At 38.1% G+C, this 19,563-nt stretch overlaps 1 protein-coding gene across 2 annotated transcripts; it reads right to left on the bottom strand.

Moving 5' to 3' along the window:
- Positions 1–3,001: 3,001 nt before the first annotated feature.
- Positions 3,002–5,742, bottom strand: LOC131437001 (ceramide glucosyltransferase). Of its 2 annotated transcripts, none has more exons than XM_058606024.1 (2): positions 5,423–5,742; positions 3,002–5,027 (listed from the first exon to the last, which is right to left on the bottom strand). In XM_058606024.1, exon 2 carries the CDS (start codon positions 4,512–4,514, stop codon positions 3,312–3,314), a length of 1,203 nt encoding a protein of 400 aa, XP_058462007.1. In that variant the 5' UTR covers positions 4,515–5,027; positions 5,423–5,742; the 3' UTR covers positions 3,002–3,311. The 2 variants fall into 2 exon arrangements, with proteins under 2 accessions (XP_058462007.1, XP_058462006.1); XM_058606023.1 differs by having other exon boundaries at positions 5,358–5,742.
- Between the last annotated feature and the right edge of the window lie 13,821 nt (positions 5,743–19,563).

The following is a 19,563-nucleotide window of genomic DNA, read 5'->3' on the forward strand; positions in this document are numbered from 1 at the left end:
GATTTTCTGGTTGTGAATTGGGGTCATTCGGGTTTTTTGATGCCCCAGGAAGTGCTGGGTACTCTTTTTGTCTTTTCCTGCTTCCTTCAACCTGCGTGTAAGAAGGTCCTTCACGTTTGCTAACCCTAGAATAGTTTTAGTATAATTGGATACTTTTTTTGCTCTTTTTGATAACTAAGTCTAGTAGTCAATATTTCTTTTTTCATATTGCGATATTCACCTAACCAGAGACCATTTTGTAGAAACAGGAAATGAAAAATTTAGAATGATAGTACTCAAGGATATGAATATATAGAATGGAAAGGTAAGACAGAGACAGAGGGTCATTTAAGCAAGCAGAAATCTTCTAGTAACTCAACTTTTACCTTCTACCAGAGGAGTCGGGCTTAGGCAAATGATCAATGCGAGTTGCCTAAGTCTCTGGTATGTCGGAAAGTAGTGATAAAGGTCTTTTACCATTTACTATCCGAACCGGCAAAAGAAATGTTACCAGAAGTTGTTACTATCTACTTGCAACGGCATTCTCACACACAATGAGTTCTTTACTCCATGGACGTGTTTCTCTCAATCTCTATATGGACTTGGATAAAATTCAGCTAATCATTTTTTTGGTTATAGACACTTATGGTTTGCAAACTAGAGAAATACAATTGCCAATATAAAGAGATAGCTTATGCAAAAAAAATCTTATTATTATTATTATTAATACCATTTATTTTACCCCGGCTTTAAAAAAAGACCTTTCAGTAGAACGTAAGATAGTGAACATCGTTTCAGCCATCTTCGAGAAAAGTGAGTGACATTATTTCCACATTTTTTTGTGCATATCGCCCTGTAATTCCTTAGATTACTTCACGTCCAGAAGTCAATTTCAGATATCATGGCTCTTGTAAAAAGTTCAAGAGCTACTCTATTTCGTGTCAAGGCGTCAGTTGGATTTCCAACAGTATCAAGAAAACCTGGAAGTAGTCGTAAGCGATTTGTGAGAACGACATGGGTTGATACAATCCATTTAGATGGAAGTAACTCGTAATCCCGTTCGGAGTATGAGAAAAACAGGAAAGCAGAATAATATAGCAAAAGCAACGGTTAGAAGAATTGTGAAATATGACTCAAAAGGAAAATCTAGAGCTCGAGTCAAAAGACACTTGATTATTAACAGAATTAAAGCAGCTAGAATGGAGCGAAGCAAAAAACTGCTTAGTGAAAGGTTCCACCGTCATTCTTTTTACGGATGAGAAGCTGCTTACTGTCAACAGCGTGTCCAAAAGTCACATCAACCGGTATATAAGGTCGAAGAAAGCATCTGATGTACCTGATAACATCAAATTCACGTTTCGGACCAAGCACCCAGCAAGGGTGATGGTGTTTGGATTGGTTGCTTCTGATGGCCAACAAATGGACCCCGTTTTTATCCAAGAAGGCCTGAAAATGAACACAGATGTGTACTTAGGAATTTTTAAGGATTATGTTTTGCCTTGGATTAAATCTACCTACGGCAAGTATGCAAATATTGCGTTCCAGCAAGACGGGACCCCTGCCCACATGGCGAAGAAAACACGAATGTAGTTGAGGGACAACATGTCTCAATTTTTGTCCAAAGAGCCAATGTGGCCTCCTAGCTCGCCTGACTTCGAAATTTCAGTGTATGGGCGAGTATTGAAGCACGTGTATGTAAACATCTTCACTCGAATTTTATCTCTATGAACCTCCGTAATGAAGCTCCATAATGTCTACGAACCTCCATAATGTCATCAGTTTATAATACCAAAGTCTGCAAAAGCTTCATGCGTCGTCTAGAAGCGGTCATGAATGCAAATGTCGGACATATCGAGTGAAGAGGAAGCTTAATCTTCTACGACCATGTTATGTTAATGCAGGTTATGTTTAAAGTTGATAATAAAGATACTAAGTCCCAATGAAATTAAAAATGTTTGAGTATCATTATTTTCTGACGCATACTGTACATACATACACAAACGTTTGCTCAGTTCGTCGAGCTGAGTCGAATGTTATATGACATTCAGCCCTGCGGGCCTCGGTTCAAATGTCGGTTTTCACAGTGATCGTATAACCTTTATATATGAAAATAGCCAGAATTTGTAGTTTTCTAACTAATAATATGATGTATTCGAAATTACCTTTTCGGCAAAATGTCCCTCTCGGCGAAACGACTTTCAGCAAAAGACTCATTCGATGAAATGACCTTCGGCGAAATGGCACGCAACCATCTGATTTAGAAAGGTTTTTTATATCGGTTTTTAATTTTTGATTTTATAAGATTTTTTCGCATTACAATGATTTTATATATTTGGTTCTGTGAATCCACAATACATGTTTTTTGATATCTTAGGTTTCTAATAAACTTGCAATCCACTTTTGAAATCATTAGACGCTTATCAGGAGAACGCATAGAATATCAATTTAGTATTATCAATATTTTCGAACGCTTATCAATGAAAAGAGTGACTCAATTGTTATATAATCGGTAGCGTTGAAGCTGCACTTTTAGGTTTCATGCATTTCAATTCTTTTTTTTTATGCTAATAGCAACTAGTACTAACTCGCAGGGAGGCTGGTAAGAATTTCATAATAATGTGGAGAGAACCAAATATAAATGTAATGATAGTCGTTAATAATCGATCTTGTTGAATATATTTTCCTTGTGTTGAGAAAGACAAGTACAAAAAAATAATATACAGTTTATTCACTGTTAGTAGCATAATTTGCATAATCTTTTGGAAAAAGTTGTAGCCACTTGCATTCCTATATGCGTCATGTTGGCACGAGTCTTAGACGCCCACAGATAGTAACATTCAGATAAGATACGCGTACGGTAATTAAATAACGAACAGAAGCATTCGTAATTCGAGCTACTAGTCGTTTCGGAACGTCTTACTGTATCTAGCAACAATTTCCTAAAAACGCAGCTAGCACGGAGGTAAAGCGTAATTAAAGCACAATTGAATCGAGGGATTTCTTTCGAGACGAACTATTTACTTTTACTAGGACTCGTTTTTATTTGCCGTTCCACGTTGTTTTTGTTTATCATCGATTTACTACTAAAATGTAGAGAAACTTGTTCCATTTTGCCAATGGTTGCTGTCAATAAATATTTACAAAAAAAAAAGATGAACACGAGCCAAAGCAAATAATTTTTTTTAAATCTATGTTCTTACTTTCTAAAGCGAACTTTTCTAGCAAAAGTTTAGAAAATATACAGATATTTTTGTTTAAATAAACTTTATACAAAAGACACCAACAGATACAGAAAGAATAGATGATGAGCATCTATTTTGTGTGCTGATCAGCTACGAATGGATTTGGGAAGTAAGTTCGTACGCTACTCCACCCCACGCTAGTTTGTAAACTCTCGTTCGCCATCTGATAGCAGGATTCCAAAGAGCGTTAAAAAATAAATACGGCCCGCTTAGTTCTCGAAACGCCCAGCCGACGAAGAATGTAAACTTGTTGAACGGAAGCGATCCGTTCTGAATGATTGACAGCAGCACCCAGTCGGAGAGAAACCAGAACAAGGTATGAATAAGAAAGAACACCAGTGGATTCCATCGGAGCAGTATTTTGGCTGCCCAGCAGGCAAACATCCCGACTATGATGCATTCCGACATAGGTTCAAGTAAAATAGTCGTGGGAACCATTGCCACGCGCAGTTTAGCCCATCGAGTAAGCCGCGCTTGAAAGCTGCTAATATCACAAATGCCAGAATTTTGCCATGCTGGCTGGCTACTAATGGTGAGCTTCCAACCGGCGTCGTGGAAGGCTTTGGCCAAAAAGAAATCTTCCGCTAGATAGCAACCAAACGTTTGAATTCCGCCGAGTTCGTCGAGAACATCTTTCCTCATTAGACAGGACATTCCTGTGTGGCAGTTGATTCCGAGCAAATCGGCACAGAGGTATATCCTCGATTGGACCGTTCCAAAATAGATTTTTTCGAAAGCAGCAGCAAATCCTTCCCGATCACAAACGAATGGCATTTGATGAACAAGGCCCACTTGATCGGTCATGTGATTTACCATATCTGTTAGCGTATCAGTTTTCATTCGAATTCCGGCGTCTGATATCATAATTAACTCGTATTTCGCAACCAGGTAACCTGGGGAGAGATTATTCACTTTTGGGTTTACGCCAACATTTGATCCTCCTAACAGAAGCGATGTCTCAGTGTTTGGATATTTGTCTCTTAAGCGATTGACAACGTCAATCGCTGGGTCATCCGACGATTCTATACAGAACAGTAGTTCGTACCTCGGGTAATCCATTAGGAAAAATGTTTCCAAATTACTGGACAGGTTTGGATCGACGCCCATGAGGGGCTTCAGGATGGAAACCGAAGGATATGGCGTTTCATGTGGCTGCGTCGCAGAATTAGTCTTTTTGTGCAATTTCAGTTTGCCATAAGTAATGGCCATTGCGTGCACAACCCATTTGCCACACCAAAAAATGAGTATTCCGATCGCCAGACATTCGACAATGGTGATCATCGTTGCGGGCATGTTTTTACCATGATTGAGTGTGGTGATTCACCGATATCTCGACGCTCAACCCTTTTGGTATATTTTACGGAGTAACAAGAACAAAAGGTTTCGTAAATTTTGTAACACAATTATTCTGAAGAGAAGCACAGTCTTCATTCACTGAACACACACATTCACGTTATAATTATTCGACTGTCGCTACCACACGATTAGCGCGTACTGCACAGTTAATACTCATCGGTGATGAAGGCAAAAAGCGTCGTCACTGATTTGCCATTCCTACAACTGATAAGATATTTGGGGATTCCTATATCCGAAACAAGCATATCGGAGAGACTTCCCTCCCTACTGTTGCTCGTCTTCACTAACAGTGTTCCACATTGTGCTGTTGCCTGTCGCAGAACTCACTGGTACACGAACGTTGATTAGATTAGTCGGTACTTGCACCGAAGTTGATTAGCACTTTAGAAACAAGCATCTAGTACGTACGGGGCTTCAAAGGTTAATCAGAATGGTCGAAATTCTACAACTCTAGAATAGAAAACAGAGGAGAGAGACGTGAAAAAAATCATTAGTCTTTCGAGATATGAATCAATCAAAGGCGAATTTCATGTCGGGCAACTGGGGAGTTTCTTTAAGCGATTTTTGCAAAAATTTTCTTGTTAGTTTTATATCTAGACGCTAAATATTTATGATTAATGATTAATTCCGTATAAATTTTAGGATACTTTTTTTTAGATAAAATTTTGCATTTCTCACGCCGGATCTAACACAATTAAACCCATAAAAATAGATGTCAGAATGATTATTGAAACGAAATCTATCAACTCTGGAATATATTTCAATATTTCTTAAAGTTACCTTGCAACAATGACATCTTCCGCGATACTATTCATCTATAAACGACCTGGTATCATATAGCACACCTTTATTCTCTGCCTTCGCTAGTTTTTCACATTTGCTGCGCCTAGTTTATCTGCAGACCATTTATCTGGCTTCCGCTGTTCGTCGATGTTGTGCCTTAGCAAAAACACTTTTCCATCGTACCACCTAAGAATTCTACCCTGGCACAGACGGGTCCGTTTTCTGAACTTAGTCTTATGAGTATTTATTCACAACTTGGGCTATTTTCACGAAGAAAAATCTTACTACTGAGTTAGACGGAACGCAGTACCCAGAGCGTGATGAAAAAAGGAAAAGTTATCTCCACCGTACGCAACACACACTCATGAACGTGAACGCTTCGAGTAGCCAACTGTAAATTGACATTTCCACTGAATTGAGTGTCAGGCATGAGGTGACTCATTGACAATTGACAGTGAGTGCCGTAATCCACGAGGGGTGTGATACAAGAAACAACGACTAGATCCAAGATGATGACCGAAGGGTAGTAATATTTGTAGATGTAGTAGTGCAATCAACGGCCTCCTGTCACGACGCCATCTTGATGAGATCAAAATCGGAACTTCAAAATTAGCTGATTGCAGCGTAAACAAACAATCAGTAATGCAATCGTTTTACGGTTTACCTCGTTTAGAGCACGAAAATTAGTGAACTTTGGGTCGACTATCTCACAATAACTTGTTGGTTTGGCTAAACAGTGTTTTGGGACATCAAGTGCAGGTAATTTTCACAATTTGAGAGTCGCGATGAGTATCAAAACATCGCAGTGTTTGGGGCTCAACGTAATCGGTGTACTTTCGAATAGCTGGTGCTCACATACCGGTGTCAGATGGCTGGCAATCAAAGATAAACTCAAGATAGAGTAGTCTGCGATTTCTTATGTATATCATTTGAATAGGACCCTTAGCTACATTCGGGGTTTGTTTTCACATAAGAATGGTCGCGAATCATACTACCTATAGTTGTGTGTCATCGATATTCATCAGTTGCTCCAGGTAAGTTTTCTTGGAATTTCTACATTATAAAAATATTTATAGTCGCAGGGGCGTCAGTTTTTTTTAACCTCCAGCAAGGATATATCTTTACAGATCATAAAATAACAATAGGCTATGTTTCATTTTTTCATTACTGTCTGACTAGTAAGATGATTTGATTTTTTATTTGATAGTTACGGGGTTACACCACAAACGAATTTCCAGACATGACAGTCATGACCTTTTTTGGCGCACATCTACGGTCCTCCGTGAAACTGGCATCAATGGTGATAAATTGGTTGCACTGCTGGGTCCCCATCATCACATTCATAATGCAAATGTCAAACGGTGAGAACCCTTTCGATTCGTTAGCTCATTTGTATATATTCAGATTTTATGTTACACTTAATATTTTGTTTGTTTTAAAGTAATCGTTTAATACCATGATCTCTCGTGTACTTAAATTAACCGCGAGAGGACAGTTTACAGCAGATTAGCAGCAGCATTGTAGCAGTTACATTAAGGAAGTACAATGTACTGAATAAAAATGTACTGCAATTCGATTTTAAATTCATCGTATGTACTTAGAATGTATCAAGAGATAACGTGAGACAATCCCTGAAAAAAATATTCGTTAAATTTGCACAATTGTAGCTGAAACTATTAAACCACCTCTGCTCGACATGAACTGTTTTTCGCTCTGGGAATTTGGAGACCAAATTTTATTGCATTGTTACACATTTTTCCATCTCATTTAATTTGTAATCTTTCGTGTCAGGTTGTGGATTGTTGTCACTCGAAGAACTAGGGCCAATATTATTATCAATTCTATTACTTCAAACTTCAATTCCGTTTTGCTTTACATTTGTAACTGGATCGTGTGAATATGATGTTTGCTTCAATGCTCGAATCTGGATGTTTTTATAGTTAGGTGATTTGCGTGTTCCGATCTTGCTCTTTTGATGACCTGGTTGCTTACTTTGGATGCCCATTCTTCGATTTTAAGCTGCATGGAGTATATGAAAAAATAATGAAGTTTGTGTTAATCTAAACAATAAAAATAATTACCTTTTCGATGTATTCATTGGATCTCGAAACATTGAAGGCTTGAAATGTACAGAGCAAATTCGCCGATGCTCTACTTGGATTCCTGAGCCATTCTTTTCTTTTCCAATGATTCCGCAAAACTTAATCCAATCTTGAAGTCTAGATGAATTATTTATATTGTTTGTACGTTATTATAAGGTATACAAAACAAAAATTTATATCATTACCTCTCTGTTTGCTTCGGAAATTTAAATAACGATACGAGTGGAGATTTTCTCCGACAATTTTCAATACAACAGAGTTTTCCCATTTTTACCAACAACTCGTTATACGGTAGCGAAATGAGTGACAATGTTGACATTCAATTATGTTCTACTCATGGCACACTTTGGTCGGAATGATAACAATGCAATTAATCTCGCGCTCCACCAAGCGGTGAGTGCGGTCAATTTAGAAAGTACCGGGAACGAACCAGATTTTTTCTAAATGTTTGTAAGCACATACATGTCTTTATTATTTATCTTTGGTTACACTTCTTCGCTGCAAAAACCAGAAGGCGATCCCAAACGGAATTGACCATTACCTAGTATAGCTCGGATCCTGAAAGAACAGCGCAATGATCAGCTATTCGTATTTTTTCTGATTCATTTGATAACAGTAGAAGTAGTGTAGTACGTGTTGAAGTGTTAATCATTTTTAAGCGTTCTTTTTTGCATGAAACGATATGAAATAAACAGTGACAATAAAGTTTTGATAATAATATAACTATATTTTATTACAGCTTTTGATTCCCCCACATATAATAAGGTCATTGTCATCAAGTGATTCAATTGAATAATAATCATTTGATCTATACATTACTAGTATATGGAACTGGAAGGACCTCCATTAAACATTATATATAAATGTAATTAAAAAATCCATGTATTCTACATGAACCTATCTATATAACTTCGAATTGAATACAATATACACTTCAAAGATTGTCCATATGTATGTTGTGTAATTATCTAGTAGTTGTTATAAGGCGCTCTAATAAATTTGATTAAGTCTGGAAATTCCATTCGCTATATGAAAATAATTTTGAAAATAGTTTTTTGTTTCATATGATTATAATATATTTTTGACATGATATTGATTCACCATCTAACTATCATTGGAAATGCCAATAGTGCAAATATATTAGAATATCATAGGGTAAGGGCTCCCTATTTCATCTCATTTGTAAAGACGTCGCCTCCATTTAGCCACTAAAATCACTATAACTATTTCATATTACTGCTTCATTCGCCTTGCTCCACGCTGAGAATTGATTCACATTTCTTGAAAATTTAACTAATATTCATAAAACAGCTAAAAACACTTGTATTCACTACTCTGTTCCTAATTCCATCTAAATGGATTTTTTTCCATCCTATCATTGGTCCTTTATTCATCCTATAAATTAGCAAAGGCGACAGCAATCAAAACAAAATATTCCACTATTACACTCTAAGGTTCAAAATGTCAGAATTTTTCTTTAAAAACGGCCTAATGCCAACTATGAGACAACACACGATATTTTTAGAAGCAGTTTGAAATCATTTCAACGTTTAAAAATTTTACGGTCGTTTCTGTCACCTTTCGCATTAAATTTTAAATTTTACTGTGTGATTGTTACTGTTAATTTGGTGAACTTCAAATAAAAAAAAAGGAATTGTTACTATTTAGGCATTAGCCCTTCTTGAAATAAAATGCAGAACCAGAGATGCCATTTATACAGATTTTTCTGTATTGTATAGATTTTTGCATTTGCTGATATAAATCAAAGTACAGTTTTTATACAGATTTCCTAAATTTAATATAGGTTCATAAAAAGTGAGAAGTAAAAAATTAGACTTTTTACTCTGAGTATCAATTAGTATTTGTTGCAGTGATTTTTAAAAGTTTATTATTCAATGGACAAATCACATGTTGAAGTGAAAATCTTTTATGCAGATAATTGATTATGAACACTGACAAACATTTATAATTAAATTTTGAACTAATTTGACTATATATATATATATATATATATATATATATATATATATATATATATATATATATATATATATATATATATATATATATATATATATATATATATATATATATATAAATATAAATATATATATATATATATATATATATATATATATATATATATATATATATATATATATATATATATATATATATATATATATATATATATGTATATATATATATATATATATATATATATATATATATATATATATATATATATATATATATATATATATATATATATATATATATATTGTTATTGACAAAAAACGACTGACGGAGATATAAAGAACTATCTTATAACATCATTTTATTAGTGAAAACAGATAGAGCAGATATAGACTTTTTATGCAAAGTAGTACATATTTTCTATGAAAATATCTGGCATCTCTGTGCACAGCCGATGAAACACACACACACACTTCACAGCGTTATGTTGACGTATAGCGGAATGAAACCAGAGCTACTAGATTTCCCACAATGGTTATTTCATTAGTATTTAACACGCTCTTTCTGGTAATGTTCGAAGCCGAAACAGTTGTATTGAAATATTAATATCAATAATGTAATTGAACTAATGTCATGGATACCAAAAACATACTTTTTGATGATAATTTGAAGAAGAAAAACAATTTTTGTTTTGTAACATTATGAGATAAATTGGCAACTTTGTGAAACCAAATGATATGAAAACCAAGCGCAATGAAGTGAACTAAGTGATAAACTTTCATCTCATATTTTTGATGACTTTTATTGCTTGTCGGGTAATTTTTGAAGTTTTTAATCGTTAATTAAACAAGTGGCAAGTGAACATTACTAATTATGAAGTCATCCAGCATTTAATGGTAGTGTAATTGTGCGGAATAGTGATCATGTTTTGAGACGAATCGATTAAACATGACGAACTCCAAATCTTGAGACGAAAATGTGTCCTAAATTGAAAATGAAAAAACGATCACCGAAGAATATAAAACCATTTCTTTCAATGGGAAAGTGTGACAATAGCTTTTATCATTATTTTAAACATTTTACAGTTTGGTTCAGGTAGGTTGTTGAATAATATTCATGTTCAAAGTGACGAGGTGATGGGATGAGATGGAAATAGGAGCTCAGATGAAATAGGGAGTCGTTACCCTGTAATGTGAAATGAGAATTTAGCTAAGGCATGAATGCGGCGTGCCTATCGAGCTTCTTTGAATGTCGATGATCTGGTCGCTTCTGATTTTGTAAAACATGGATTCTCGGTTAATGACATTCAGATGCGTAATGACCAGCTTGTTTGCACTTGTAGCACTTGTACCACTTGTTGTGTGTCTTATACGGTTTAGACGATTTATTCTTTGTTTTCGACTGTCCATAAAATGCCCTATTAGAATCGCTTCGCATTGAATCGTCCGGCCACTTGGCATCTAGGAAAATTTTTGCTCGCCAGACAACGCCTTCAGGCTGTCCCATGCTTCTCTAGCAGTTGCCGCATTCTGGACGAGGTAGCCAGCGTCCGTTTCGATAGCTCATCTGACGGGTTTTCTTCCCTAATAGCAGTCCACGTACCTTTCCGGATCATGATCATCTTTATCGCGAAAGCCCTGGAACTGTAATTTTCTTGGACAAGTAGTCGCTGCACCAAAGGTAGTTTCACGTTTCCGCCTGGCAACGGGAACTTGTCGCTCATTGCGCTTCTCCATTTGGAATCGCCATACCGGAAATGGTCGAATCATGCACCGCTTCTGAAATATTCTCCTCACCGGGGACCGCTCTACCGCGGTATGAACCGTTTTTATGACATTTCGTCAGGCCCAAAACCAGGTAGAATAGAAAAGACGTCTGCTTAGATCGGTATAATAAATTGGAATGTATTTGATATTGCTCCATACATAATCAAAGGTTCAACAAAAAGCATGTCTGTTTTATTCGTATTCACGCCATCCAGTTAGGCCTCTGTCGCTGGAACGAGTGGTGATATCTTTCTGAGCAACAAACATGTTATAGGAAATGTGGATTTGTGCAGATTAATGTTTGGTTCGACCAAAGATTTTGAAAATTTCACCTGGCATCCTTGGTCTCACATAAAACATTCCAGAAAAGGATTGCTGCTAGACAGTAAGCCTGACAGAAATCGCTATAAAACGATTCAAAGTTCTAAAAAGTTTGTTCACAGAAAATCGAGTTTACTTATTTTTTTAGAAGAAATCGTTCATTGTCAAGCTTTTCTATGAGCCACCCAAAATTAGGTCGTTATCTACTCTAACTTTGACGTGAACGTAAAACCAAACATTGCCAATTTTACCATGACAACACTTTGGGTAATCTTACATTTACCTAAATATTGAGGTTACCTAAAAATGTGGTGATGCCTTTTAGTTGATTTTGGGTAGGTTTCTACCCAAAATTAAGTAGCTGGTACATTGCATTATATCATATTATATTGTATTATATTATATTATATTATAAGTATAAGTATTGTGTTATATTGTATTATGTTATATTTTGCTAAATTATATTATATTATGCTGTGTTATATCATCTTATATTATATAATATTATTTTTTATTATGTTATATCACAGAGAACAGATATCCAACAGACATTCATACGTCCAAAGTCGTGTGCAACGGTGATTTTTAATGGATTTTCACTTGTATGCTTTACACAGCTTTTTAAAAAAGTTTTTACTAGCTTGGATGTGATATATTATATTTTTTTTTTTTCATAAATACGTTTATTTCTTAAGGCAGTTTACATAAGTTTTTCTTCGCCGTAGCATCACTTTTACATAATATTCTTATCCTAATTTAATTCTAACATAGTCACAACGTTTTGCATTTATTAAAACATATTCTCTTATTACTTAAATATCATCTTAGGTAACTCGTCATTAATTATGAAATCTACTCGGAAATATTATTTGAACCAAACGATTAACTTCTATAAATTATAAAATAAGCTGTTATTTTCAGACATTTTGTTAATAATTTCATAAACTGTTTCGAGTTTGTTTGTATCATTACATTATTTTTATTCTAATTTAGCTATTGGTTGAACTCATGGACGCAGCTGGGATCAGAACTAAGTCTTGAAAGGGGCCTTTATTAAATTGAAACTCCAGTTTTCTTTATGAAATGATAAATAAGTTTCATGTATGAAAGGTCACGACAAGCAAGAATGTCTCGAACTGGGATATTGGATAGTCTACCTTGGGTACGCAAAGAATTTATTAGTTGAGATCTGACATCACGATACTCCACGCATGTCCAAACGACATGATCAATATCTCGATAACCTTCGCCACAAGCACAATGATTAGTCTCGGAGAGCCCAATTCGAAGGAGATGTGCATCTAACGTGTAGTGATTGGACATGAGTCTGGACATCACACGAATGAAATCTCTACTCACATCCAGTCCCCTGAACCATGCCTTTGTCGATATTTTCGGAATAATTGAGTGCATCCACCGACCCAGATCATCTTTATCCCAAGAAGCTTGCCAGCTGGCAAGTGTTCTTTGGCGAGACGAGCTATAGAATTCGTTGAAAGCAATTGGTCTCTCATAAATTTCACCCTCAATAGCACCACGTTTGGCTAAAATATCGGCTCTTTCAAAGCCAGGAATGGAGCAATGAGCCGGGACCCAGACTATAGTGATTAGATAATTATTGTTCAATATGTCGTTCAGGCACTGTTTTATTTTGCCCAGGAAAAACGGTTCAGTCTTGCCAGTCATGTTTGAGCGAATGGCTTCAATTGCACTCAGACTATCTGTGAAGAGGAAATAATGGTTTGGAGATAATGTGACGATTACACTCAAACTATAATGAACTGCTGCTAACTCTGCTATATAAACAGATGCAGGTTCTTGAAGCCTAAATGAGGCCGAAACATTATTGTTGAACATACCAAACCCTGTCGCTTCTTCAATTCGCGATCCGTCCGTGTAAAACATTTTCTCAGAGTCAATATGCCTGAACTTACTTGAAAATATTTTTGGGATTTCCGTCGAACGTAGATGATCCGGGATTCCACGCACTTCGCGCTGCATGGATGTATCGAAAAATAAAGTTGAGTCAGGGACATTTAGGAGGCTGACACGGATAGGAATATATCTTGAAGGGTTGATTTCCTGTGACATATGGTTAAAATATACTGTCATGAATTTTGTTTGAGATCGAAGCTCGACTAGTCGTTCGAAATTATTAATTACCATGGGATTCAGCACCTCACATCTTATTAGCAGGCGTGATGAAAGCTCCCAAAATCGATCTTTTAATGGAAGAACTCCCGCCAGAACTTCAAGACTCATTGTATGTGTCGAATGCATGCACCCTAAAGCAATTCGCAAACAACGATACTGAATTCGCTCCAGTTTGATAATATGAGAGTTTGCAGCGGAACGAAAGCAAACGCATCCATATTCCATCACTGAAAGTATCGTTGTCTGATACAATTTTATTAGATCTTCCGGATGAGCACCCCACCAAGATCCTGTTATTGTTCGAAGAAAATTTACTCTTTGTTGGCATTTTGTTATCAGAAACCTAATGTGTCCTCCCCACGTGCATTTGGAATCGAACCACACCCCGAGGTATTTAAAAGTTAAAACCTGTTGGATCATTTTTCCCATCATATGGAGCTGAAGCTGCGCGGGATCATGCTTTCTTGAAAAGACGACTAACTCTGTTTTCTCCGCAGAGAATTCGATACCAAGATGAACAGCCCAATCGGACAAGTTATCTAAGGTATCTTGCAATGGTTTATGCAGATCAATAGCTTTGGGTCCAGTAACTGAAACCACGCCATCATCTGCCAATTGTCTTAGTGTACATGGGGTTACTAGACAGCTGTCAATGTCATTTACGTAAAAATTATAGAGGAGCGGACTGAGGCATGAGCCTTGCGGGAGACCCATGTAACTATTTCTGATGCCATGTGAAAAATGCATGTGTTTCTCTGACAAAAGGTTGTGCAAATAATTATTTATAACCGCTGGGAGTCCATTTTGGTGAAGCTTGTCTGAAAGAACATCAATGGAAACTGAATCAAATGCTCCTTTAATGTCTAAAAATACAGATGCCATTTGTTGCTTTTGAGCGAAGGCAATTTGGATGTCAGACGAAAGTAATGCAAGGCAATCATTCGTCCCTTTATTTCTACGGAAGCCAAACTGAGTATCTGACAACAAACCGTTCGTCTCGACCCAAGTGTCGAGACGTCGTAGAATAATTTTTTCGAACAATTTTCTGATGCAGGACAACATCGCAATGGGTCTATATGAGTTGTGATTGGAAGCTGGTTTCCCCGGTTTTTGAATGGCGATAACTTTCACTTGTCTCCAGTCAGGTGGAACAATATTTTGCTCAAGAAACTTGTTGAACAATTCCAACAAACGTCTTTTTGCGAGGTTGGGCAGATTCTTCACCAAGTTGAATTTAATTCTGTCCAACCCTGGAGCGTTATTGTTACAAGACAAGAGTGCTATAGAAAATTCCATCATTGAAAATGGGTTATTAATAAAACCATTATTTGGAGGAGATTCCCGTATAATGCTCTGCGTAGGAACAGAATCTGGGCAAACTTTCCTAGCAAAGTCAAATATCCATCGGTTCGAGTATTCATCACTCTCATTGCCCACGTTACGATTCCTCATTCGTCTGGCCGTGTTCCAAAGAGTGCTCATTGAGGTATCTCTTGACAAACCTTCGACAAAATGTCTCCAATAGCTACATTTTTTGGCTCGAAGTATGCTCTTGTACTTGGTTTCTAAAACCATAAGTTTTTCAAAATTCTGAGGAGTTCCTCCTCCCCGTTTTAGAAACGTCTTGCAAGCATTTTGTTTTGCGAGTTTAGCCTCTGAGCACTCTTTGTCCCACCAGGGGTTGGGAGGCCTTCTGTTAGTCGTTGGCCCAAGAAAGCGTTTAGTTTGGGATTGTTCTGCTGCCTCCAGAATCGAACAAATGAGGAAGTCATATTCTTCAAGTGGAGGGAGCTCTTCCATTGAATTCAAAATACTAGAGATACTACTTTGGTATTTAATCCAGTCGATATTTTTTGTCAAATCATATGGAATACTAGCGGAAGTAGCAATGCAATTGCTACTGCTAATTGAGATGATGATTGGTAAATGATCGCTACCGTGTAAATCAGGCAGTATTTTCCAGGTGCAATCTAGTCGAATTGATGTTGAGCAAAGAGATAGATCTAATGCACTTGGGCGTGCCGGAGGTCTTGGGATCTGTGTCATGCTACCCATATTTAATACCGTCATGCTAAAATTGTCACAAATGTTTTGTATTAAAGATGATCTGCTATCATTGTAAACGGAACCCCACATAATACCGTGCGAATTTAAATCCCCCAGAATCAATCGTGGTGCAGGAAGGGCTTCAACCATTTCATTAAGCTGTTGCTGTCCAACTTGTGCTTTTGGAGGAATATAAACCGAAGCTATGCAAATATCTTTGCCTTTAATGTTTATTTGGCAAGCAACAACTTCTATACTAGAAGTTGAAGGGATGTTTAATCTATAAAAGGAATAGCATTTCTTAATTCCCAAAAGCACTCCACCATACGGAGAGTCTCTATCGAGACGTATAATGTTAAAATCATTAAAATTTAAAGCTATGTTTGAAGTAAGCCATGTTTCGCATAAAGCAAATACATCACATTTTTGACTATGCAATAATATTTTAAATGAATCAAGTTTTGGCATGATGCTTCGACAATTCCACTGCAGGACAGTGATTGTATCATTTGCGACGGGTGATAAATTATCCATCAAAAGATACAAAACCTGAGACAATTGGCCATTGAGCTGATAACTGCTTCAAAAAGGTTCTAGCTATTGGAAGGAATGCCATTATGAGGGTCTTTAAGGGTTCAGATATATTGAATGCTGAGAAAATCCATTCAACAATTTCCGAAAACTTCAGTAATCCTGTTGGTGGCTGTGAAATGGAGCCCACTGGATTATTATCTTTTTCTGTACTAGATCCTGGATTGGTTTGTGAATTTGACAAACCAGGAGGCACAGTCTTTGGTTTTGACTTTTTTTGTTTAACACGGGGATCTTTTTTTGAAGATGAAATTTTAGGTGTCTTTTTTGGTAATTTGGAGGAAGACTTCTTTCTCTTAACTGACCCTTGGGTAGTGATAAACGAATTACCTTCACTATTTTCGTCAGAGTCAGAGTCCTCTGGTTCCTCTAGATTTGAAAACCCGTTTTCGGTTTCCAAAGGAGGGACATCAATGACCGTTTTAAGCATTTCTGCATATGTGCGCTTAGACCGTGCTTTTAAAGAAAGCTTAATTTTGTCTTTGTGCACTTTAAATGCAGTGCATACTGAAATATCATCATGAGGACTATTCCCACAATAAATACATTTTTCAATTTCCTTGTTGCAATCATTATCTTTATGAGGCCCTTCACACTTAATACATTTTGGTTTATTACTACAGTAAGTAGCTGTGTGGCCGAATTTTTTGCAGTTCGTACAATTCATTACATTTGGAACAAAAAGCCGAACAGGGAGGCGAATTTTATCGACATAGACATGGGACGGCAACGCAGACCCGGCAAATGTCACTCGAAACGAGTCTGATGGGCGATAAACTTTTTTTTCCTCTTCATGAACTACTGAGTACAGTTGTTTGCACTCCAGTATTTCCACACCCTCAAGCATATGGGGCAGCAGGGACTATGTCTAAGGGCTTGACGACCCCTCCCCCGGCAACTGCGAGTTGTAGGGCTTGCCTAGGATGCGGTGGGGTTTGGCAGTGGGCTCTGCTAATCCTCTACAAAAAGCTGCATGTATCCGCAAGCAAGTCCTACCAAAGCGATCGTGTGCCGCTCAAAGTGCACAAGCCCAACGGGAGTGCCGACTCGGCACGTTAGGACTAACGCCAGTGAGGTCCTAACTATGGTATACTGGCTACCACACCATCCATGGATACGACACGGTAGATCGGAATATATAGAGAAACTAGGGCTGACAGCTGCGGTATTCTACTCCTTCAGTAAAGCAGGGTGGAACCGGCTTGAAATGGCGAGTAGGCTAATGCCGCAGCTGCCTTCCGTCCCATAAAACCGTGGCAGGCCTTATGGCACGCCGTCTCACCTTCAGCCACCTGGTTGGGATGACTGGGTGGAAGTAGGTTCAGATGCCCTTTTCCTGATTTGCGCTGATCCGGCTCTGAGCGTAAAGCCAACCCTCGCATGGCCTCACTGCACCGCATAGGTAACCATGGGATCATGATAGCGACTACTTTCGGCTGGGTTTGACGGCAGCCATAAGGGGGACCCATATAAAATCATGAGTTCAACACCATCAACATCGGCGTCGAGTGAGGAGGTAAACCCTTTCGCAAGAGGGGGTTTGAGGAGGTCTCCATCCAGAACGGGTGTGAGAAAGGAGAGCGAAGCAGTAGCTGAGGAGACGAGCGACAGCAATGTCCACGTCAAACCAGTGAACCAGCCTGAGTCCCAGGAGCGAGCGAAGGAAATAATCAAGCCGAGTATGACAGCGGTCATAGAACAGCTCGACGCGATTATTGAATTCGCGCAGGAGAAATCCAACATCAGCAAGGAGCTGAAGGCGAACTTGCTGAAGCTACGTAAGGCCGTGAACGTAGCTAAAAGGGACCAAGAGGCGTTGATAGTGCGGCTAGAGGGTGGCGGAAAGTCGGAGAAGTGTTCTCAAACAGAGCCCTTCATCTTCGATACCGACAAAAAACAGGAGGCGGTCGACTATGCGCTCCGGCTCACGATTGAGCGGAATAAACAGCGCCGGAAACGCGCCAGGGATTCTCCAGGCAGTAAACGCCTGACTCCCAAGGCCAAAAGGAGCAAAGACCATGGCGGAATTGATGGGGCGAAGGAACGTGGCGAGGGGCTCAACCCAAACCTCGGCACTCGAACCCCGGATCCGAGCCATGTAAGCGAACCCGGCGAGAATCCATGGGTGAAGGTCGCCAAAAAGAAAAAGGTCCCAAAAGAGGCCGGGCCCATTCCCGCGAGGAAGGCTAGGGACAAAGGAGATGGATTCATCCATTACATTAAAATTTTTAACTAAACTTTAAAATAAAATTTGAAACCAACACTACACAGTACTCAATCAAAAGGAAAAGAAAAAACTTCTACCTTGAAATTGTTGTCTATCTCCGTTGCACTGCCGTGTAGATCCTCGTTGCTCTAGATGTTCTTGTTGGATGTATCTGGACGTTGATACAATGCTGAAGCTCACTGTAGCGATAGAATATGATGTGATGCTACTGCTACCTGACATCCAGCACCACTCGAATTCCGATTTGCTTTCGTCTTCGCCAGCTGTAACCAGCGCAGGTCACCGGTGTATACCTGCGTGTTGTATGGCAGTGGAAAGACCGAGTTGTCTTGTCTCCTTCTTCCTTGTGCTCCGCACCGATATGCTTCTGCACCGAAGTGCCTTCGCACCGGTGTGCCTTTGCACTCTCCTGCTTCTATGTGCCTTTGCACTCTTTCTCTTCGATGTGCCTTTGCACTCTCCTGCTCAGCACTTGTGGCTGTATATTGCGGCCTGGGTAGAGTTTGGGAAACGCCCTTTGTTGTTTCCTTCACCAGCTTGGCCCAGCACTAGGGCTCTCTTATGCAGCACGACTATACGTTTTAACGGCTGCTGCCAACAGGTCTCTACCTGTAGTTCAACCGTTGTCGTATTTAACGCGTGTAAACCAACCAGCGTTATTAAACTGTACGCTTCTATACACAACCTTCTCGGTTGAACGGCTATTACTGAATTGAGATATATTATATTGTATTTTATTATATTATATTTTTTATATTATTTCATATTATATCATATTATATTATATTATATTATATTATATTATATTATATTATATTATATTATATTATATTATATTATATTATATTGTATTATGCTCAAGTATATCGACAACGGGGAGGAGCAGGGAGTGCATCAGGGTATCTTACAAGTGAATGACTGGATGATGGAGTGGATTGCCAACCTGAGTCACGCGGGGGAAGCTTTGTGTTTATCCCTGAAGGTCTAAAATGAGTAAGACGCACCCTTCTAACAAACAC

The sequence above is a fragment of the Malaya genurostris genome, chromosome 3, assembly GCF_030247185.1.
Source record: "Malaya genurostris strain Urasoe2022 chromosome 3, Malgen_1.1, whole genome shotgun sequence".
Lineage (NCBI taxonomy): Eukaryota > Metazoa > Arthropoda > Insecta > Diptera > Culicidae > Malaya > Malaya genurostris.

What these genes read in the sequence shown, in the direction of transcription:
- LOC131437001 (XM_058606024.1), bottom strand. Translation starts at nt 4,514, where the DNA reads ATGCCCGCAACGATGATCACCATTGTCGAATGTCTGGCGATCGGAATA.